The sequence below is a fragment of the Centroberyx gerrardi genome, chromosome 17, assembly GCF_048128805.1.
Source record: "Centroberyx gerrardi isolate f3 chromosome 17, fCenGer3.hap1.cur.20231027, whole genome shotgun sequence".
Classification (NCBI taxonomy): Eukaryota; Metazoa; Chordata; class Actinopteri; order Beryciformes; family Berycidae; genus Centroberyx; species Centroberyx gerrardi.
Genome location: NC_136013.1, coordinates 885126 through 892625, shown reverse-complemented (window position 1 = coordinate 892625; position 7500 = coordinate 885126). Strand labels below are relative to the sequence as shown.

The 7500-nt window shown below is 41.3% G+C and overlaps 1 protein-coding gene across 1 annotated transcript in view; it reads left to right on the top strand.

The window, feature by feature from the left end:
* Positions 1-7500, top strand: part of traf3 (TNF receptor-associated factor 3) — a 20676-nt gene that overhangs the window by 8744 nt on the left and 4432 nt on the right. Inside the window, exons 4-11 of the mRNA XM_078289549.1 lie at positions 1051-1102; positions 1327-1431; positions 3331-3495; positions 4765-4845; positions 5150-5224; positions 5550-5642; positions 6019-6159; positions 7448-7500. The exon at positions 7448-7500 is cut by the window's right edge and continues 125 nt beyond it. Coding sequence (XP_078145675.1) covers positions 1051-1102; positions 1327-1431; positions 3331-3495; positions 4765-4845; positions 5150-5224; positions 5550-5642; positions 6019-6159; positions 7448-7500 — 765 coding nt within the window. The remainder of the gene's footprint in view (positions 1-1050; positions 1103-1326; positions 1432-3330; positions 3496-4764; positions 4846-5149; positions 5225-5549; positions 5643-6018; positions 6160-7447) is intronic.

The following is a 7500-nucleotide window of genomic DNA, read 5'->3' as shown; positions in this document are numbered from 1 at the left end:
GAGACAGGCAGGTGGAGAGACAGAGAAGGTAGACAGACAGACAGGTGGCGAGACAGACAGGTAGGGAAACGCACTGAGAGACAGACAGACTGACAGACAGACCGAGTGTGGACACCGCTTCTGCCAGAGCTGCATCTCCGACATCCTGAGGTGAGACAGGCAGGTGGAGAGACAGAGAAGGTAGACAGACAGACAGGTGGCGAGACAGACAGGTAGGGAAACGCACTGAGAGACAGACAGACTGACAGACAGACCGAGTGTGGACACCGCTTCTGCCAGAGCTGCAACTCTGACATCCTGAGGTGAGACAGGCAGGCAGAGAGACAGACAGACAGGCAGAGACTGAGAGACTGAGAGACAGACAGGCAGAGACTGAGAGACTGAGAGACAGACAGGCAGACAGACAGAGAGACAGACAGGTCGACAGACAGACAGGTAGAGAGACAGACAGACAGGCAAAGAGACAGACAGGTAGAGAGACAGACGGGTAGAAAGATGAGGAAGCAGATCTGAGGTCGGTTGTGTGTTTTGAGGGAAATGACAGTTGGGATGATGATGATGAAGATGATGAAGATGATGTGTCCTAACTTTGTTTTCAGTTCAGTTTTCCTGTTAAAGACATAAGAAATGTTGAATCAGTCACTAAATAACCTCCTTTCTCCTCCTCTCCTCTCCTCTCCTCTCTCCTCCTCTCCTTTCTCCTCCTCTCCTCTCTCCTCTCCTCTCTCCTCTCCTCTCCTCTCTCCTCTCCTCTCTCCTCCTCTCCTTTCTCCTCCTCTCCTCTCTCCTCTCCTCTCCTCTCTCCTCCTCTCCTTTCTCCTCCTCTCCTCTCTCCTCTCCTCTCTCCTCTCCTCTCCTCTCTCCTCCTCTCCTTTCTCCTCCTCTCCTCTCCTCTCCTCTTCTCTCTCCTCCTCTCCTCTCTCCTCTCCTCTCCTCTCTCCTCCTCTCCTCTCTCCTCCTCTCCTCTCCTCTCCTCTCCTCTTCTCTCTCCTCTCCTCCTCTTCTCTCCTCTCCTCCTCTCCTTGTCTCCTTGTCTCCTCTCCTCCTCAGTCATCCTAACCCAGTGTGTCCAGCAGACATGGAGCCTCTGTTTAAAGATAAGGTATGAAGGAACCTTGATTTAAAATAAATGAGTGACACCTGGAACGTCAATCGGATTTGGATATAGTGTGAGCGGCTCTGTGGCAAAGGATTATGGGCTTTAACAGTACGGCCCAGTGCCGCTGTTTTCCCATAATGTTAAATACTGCAGAAAGTACCGTTCACTCAGCTCTCAGATCAAAGCTAGCGGTCTAAACAGACGGTCGGTCTGCTGGTTTGTTCCAGATCTTTCGAGACGTCTGCTGCCACAGAGAGATCATGGCGCTGAAGGTTTTCTGTCGCAGCGAAGCCAACGGCTGCCAGGAGCTGATGAGTCTGCAGCAGGTCCCGGTGAGGAGAAACTCACAGTATAATATACCATTACTAACATGTTATTATACCTCTGTTATACCATTACTAACATGTTATTATACCTGTATTATACCATTACTAACATGTTATTATACCTCTATTATACATTACTAACATGTTATTATACCTCTGTTATACCATTACTAACATGTTATTATACCTGTATTATACCATTACTAACATGTTATTATACCTCTATTATACATTACTAACATGTTATTATACCTGTATTATACCATCACTAACATGTTATTATACCTGTATTATACCATTACTAACATGTTATTATACCTCTATTATACATTACTAACATGTTATTATACCTCTATTATACCATCACTAACATGTTATTATACCTGTATTATACCATTACTAACATGTTATTATACCTCTATTATACATTACTAACATGTTATTATACCTGTATTATACCATCACTAACATGTTATTATACCTGTATTATACCATTACTAACATGTTATTATACCTCTATTATACCATCACTAACATGTTATTATACCTTTATTATACATTACTAACATGTTATTATACCTCTATTATACCATTATTAACATGTTATTATACCTCTATTATACCATTACTAACATGTTATTATACCTGTATTATACCATTACTAACATGTTATTATACCTGTATTATACCATTATTAACATGTTATTATACCTCTATTATACCATTACTAACATGTTATTATACCTGTATTATACCATTATTAACATGTTATTATACCTCTATTATACATTACTAACATGTTATTATACCTTTATTATACATTACTAACATGTTATTATACCTCTATTATACCATCACTAACATGTTATTATACCTGTATTATACCATTACTAACATGTTATTATACCTCTATTATACCATTACTAACATGTTATTATACCTTTATTATACATTACTAACATGTTATTATACCTCTATTATACCATTACTAACATGTTATTATACCTCTATTATACCATTACTAACATGTTATTATACCTGTATTATACCATTACTAACATGTTATTATACCTGTATTTTACCATTATTAACATGTTATTATACCTCTATTATACCATTACTAACATGTTATTATACCTGTATTATACCATTACTAACATGTTATTATACCTGTATTATACCATTATTAACATGTTATTATACCTCTATTATACATTACTAACATGTTATTATACCTTTATTATACATTACTAACTTGTTATTATACCTCTATTATACCATTACTAACATGTTATTATACCTCTATTATACCTCCATATCACCTGACAAAGAAAACACTGGCAGGAGTCTCCAGCAGGTTCCAGTGAGGAGAAACTGACATTATTAGAACTTCATAATACTTCATATATAAACTGATATCTTACAGTAAACATCACTGTACCTTCCATCATTAATATTAACACCTTAATACCATAATACAGTCTAACCAGCTGATCTCAGGTCTGTTGTGGAAGTTTCAGACAGGAAGAAGAGGAAGCTCTGGTGTTGTCTTCCTTGTTTTGGTAATCATTGTCTGTCTCTCTGTCTGTCTCTGCCTGTCTGTCTCTCTGCCTGTCTCTCTCTGCCTGTGTGTCTCTCTGCCTGTCTGTCTCTCTGCCTGTGTGTCTCTCTGCCTGTCTGTCTCTCTCTGCCTGTCTGTTTCTCTGCCTGTCTGTCTCTCTCTGCCTGTCTGTCTCTCTTCCTGTCTCTCTCTGCCTGTCTGTCTCTCTGTCTGTCTGTCTCTGTCTGCCTGTCTGTCTCTCTCTGCCTGTCTGTCTCTCTGCCTGTCTGTCTCTCTGCCTGTCTGTCTCTCTGCCTGTGTGTCTCTCTGCCTGTCTGTCTCTCTGCCTGTCTGTCTCTCTGCAGGACCATCTGAATGTGTGTCTGTACTTCGAGGTTCCCTGTCCGTTGGGGAAATGTAAAGAGAGGATGATGAGGAAGGAAATCCCCGACCATCTGAGCTGGAAATGTAAACATCGTGAGACGACCTGCGAGTTCTGCATGACCAAGATGGCACTGACAGACCTGCAGGTAACTACTGACCTTACTACTGACAGACCTGCAGGTAACTACTGACCTCACTACTGACAGACCTGCAGGTAACTACTGACCTCACTACTGACATACCTGCAGGTAACTACTGACCTCACTACTGACAGACCTGCAGGTAACTACTGACCTCAGACTGACAGACCTGCAGGTAACTACTGACCTCAGACTGACAGACCTGCAGGTAACTACTGACCTCAGACTGACAGACATGCAGAGGAAGTTGGCTGCAGGTGTGTTTGACTTGTCGTCCGGCCACAGACCCACGAGCCACATGTTGGGTTTCTAACGCCTCCTGAAGTCGAGTCTAAAAGCTGCATGAAGAAGTGACTTAAATATATTGGATGCTGCGTTATTCAGTCCAGAAAAAAGTCTTTAGCCCCCAAACTCTCTTCCCTGGCTGTGTGTTAAAGGCAGATATGATATATGATATATAGGGGAATTAGATGCAGTTAGCACGGCCGGACTCGGAGGATCGGGTCCCAACAAGCTCTAAAACCTTTCAGCTTTTAAAGATCTGAAGCTGCAGCACTTTTCCAACTTGTGTCCTGAAACTCTATAAAATGACTGGGATATATTGGAATCGTACGCAGAAATCAATCTGGGTTTTTGGGCATTTACAGTAAATCTTTCAATTTTAGAGGGTCAACCAGTGTATCTTTGGATTCAGCTCCTGGAGTAGAAGAGGTTTCGTACCTCACTGGTCCCTCAGCTCACTGAGGAAACCACCTAATTCTAAGGGAAAGTCCAAATATTTGGACTTGGATAAATTGTCCCACGACTTAAATGGCCTTATTTGGTTATTTCCTGTTGTCCGCTCATCATAAGCTTAGCATCACTGGATTCGGCAGATACCTAATTTGTCCAGATATGTCACGACGGGGAAGTTGAGTAAAACCAGTATATCCAGTAGTTCCCTATTTCAGGGTAACCACGCTGGAAAAGTCCCCTGACTCTGCAGCCCGATATCTCACCTGTTCTGCATAGCTGACGAATGAGACAATAAAAGTGAATGGGACTTCATTATTATTATTCTTTTCAGTAAACACATTACAAAATGTACAAGAAATGCAAAACAAGAAGTTCACTGATCAGATTTTGACAAAACCTAGAGGGATGATGCATCTTGTTGCTGATTGGCCCATTTCTGTGCTTGTGGCTGTTTGTTAAGCACTTAGTAACTTCTGTTTTGAAAGTGCAATATAAACAAATGTCTTATTATTACTAAAGTTATGCGTTTGAATGTTTCAGAAACACAAAGAGACGGTGTGTCCAGCGTTCCCAGTGTCCTGTCCGAACCACTGCTCCTTCTCCTCGCTGCTGAGGAGCGAGGTACGAACCAAACAGCCGCAGTTTAGTCTCAGTGCAGCATTAATATAACATGTACCCAGCAAACTAGTCACATGATACTGTTTCTAACCGGGGATGACAGCTGCAGCGCTGTGCTCTCTGTCTCCATCTGTCTGTATGTCAAACGTTTTTCTCTGGTGATATCTCAGACAAAACTGGTCCGACTGACGATATTAACCTGACAAGGTTAACGGCTGAATATAGTATAGCAGTAGCAATAGTATTAGTATTAGTATTAGTGTTAATATTACTAGTGTTGATGAAGAGTATTTGGTCTTGTGTCCAGCTGTCCAGTCACCAACATGACTGTCCCAAAGCTCAGGTGAGCTGCCCCTTCATCCGCTACGGCTGCTCCTACAAGGTAAAGACTGCTGCTTCTTATTCTTATTATTGATGTTATTATTATCCTGCTTATCATGTGATATCAGCAGGTTGTGACAGTGTGATATTAATATGACAGTGTGATATCAGTGTGATATCAGTGTGACCGGTTGATATCAGTATGTATCACTGATGGTAATGTGTTGCTATGTGTGTGTTGCTGTGTGTGTGTTGCTGTGTGTGTGTGTTGCTGTGTGTGTGTTGCTGTGTTGCTGTGTGTGTGTTGCTGTGTTGCTGTGTGTGTGTTGCTGTGTTGCTGTGTGTGTGTTGCTGTGTTGCTGTGTGTGTGTTGCTGTGTGTTGCAGGGATTGAACCAGGACATGAGGGAACACGAGTCGGCCTCCGCAGCAGAACACCTGAGGCTGATGGCCGCCAGAAACACAACGTTAGAGAACAAGGTAACCATAGCAACCTATTAACCTATTTCTTCATTAGTTGAGGTGATTCTGATGTTTTGAAACTGCAATGATGCAATGCTTAATAACACAACATTCACACCAAAATGTTTTAAAGATTCAATGTTAAAAGTAATGTAATAACTTCATCAAATGTCATTTCTACTTACATTATTTCAATGGGATCCAAAAATCAAATTTTCCCATATCCAGTCCACCTCTCTGTATTCTCTGTATATCTGTCTGTATATCTTCCAGCTTATTGGCCTCCATTAAAACAACCAAGACAAACTAAACTCTTGTTACTTTTGATTGCACATCAATTTGTTTTCTGTGTGTGTGTGTGTGTGTGTGTGTGTGTGTGTGTGTGTGTGTGCAGGTGGAGGATGTTAAAGGAGAGCTGTTGGAGAGGTATAAGGTCTTACCGGGTCTCAGCAGCCGTCTGTCGGAGCTGGAGAGCCACAACGAAGAGCTGAGAGAGAAGAACCGACAGATGGAGCAAAAAGTCGCCACAATGCAGGTACAACACCAAATACTGACAGACCCTATAGTACCCTATAGTCCCATATACCCAATACCCTATAATACTGTATGACCCGTACTACTCTATACCCTATACTACCCAATTTCTCCACCAGCACTTTCTCTATCTTTGTTGTTGTTGTGGGAACAGCTGCCTGTTGTGCGGCCGCTCTGCATGTTTTAATGTAAAAAAGGCGGTGGCAGTTTTGAAAAAATAGCCTGTAGTACCCTATACTTCCCTATACCCTATAATACATTATACCTTATACTACCTTATACCCTATACTACCCTATACTACCTTATACCCTATAATACATTATACCCTGTACTACCTTATACCCTATAATACATTATACCCTGTACTACCTTATACCCTATAATACATTATACCCTATACTACCCTATACTACCTTATACCCTATAATACATTATACCCTGTACTACCTTATACCCTATAATACATTATACCCTATACTACCTCATACCCTATACTACCCTATACTACCTTATACCCTATAATACATTATACCCTGTACTACCTTATACCCTATAATACATTATACCCTGTACTACCTTATACCCTATAATTCATTATACCTTATACCCTATAATGCATTATACCCTGTACTACCTTATACCCTATACTACCCTATACTACCTTATACCCTATAATACATTATACCCTATACTACGTTATACCCTATAATACATTATACCCTGTACTACCTTATACCCTATAATACATTATACCCTATACTACCTTATACCCTATAATACATTATACGTTATACTACCTTATACCCTATACTACCCTATACTACCTTATACCCTATAATACATTACACCCTATACTACCTTATACCCTATAATACATTACACCCTGTACTACCTTATACCCTATGCCCTACTTTAGCACCTAAACATTAACTGGCATGAATATTTAAAGCGGTGTAGTGGCTCCTCAGTCAGTCAGTTTCAGATGGTTGGTGTTGAGTTTTAAACAGGCAGCAGCTGACAGTTTCTCCTCTGGTGTTTATCACTCGCTCATTTCTCCTGCCAGCAGCTTCAGATTACTTCCTACTTACCAATTAGGCCCGCCCCCAAAGTCTAGACAGCCAATCGTGATAGCCCATTCTCTCTGACAGTGTGTGTCACTCTGGAAGCTTCTGGAAGTGGAGTCCTGTCTGGATCTACAGTGAATCTTACGGCTGTAATGTATATATAGTCATCCCTGTGTGTGTGTGTGTGTGTGTGTGTGTGTGTGTGTGTGTGTGTGTGTGTGCAGAAGCTGATGAGTTCTCACTCTGAGAAGCTTCTGGAAGTGGAGCTGGAGCTTCG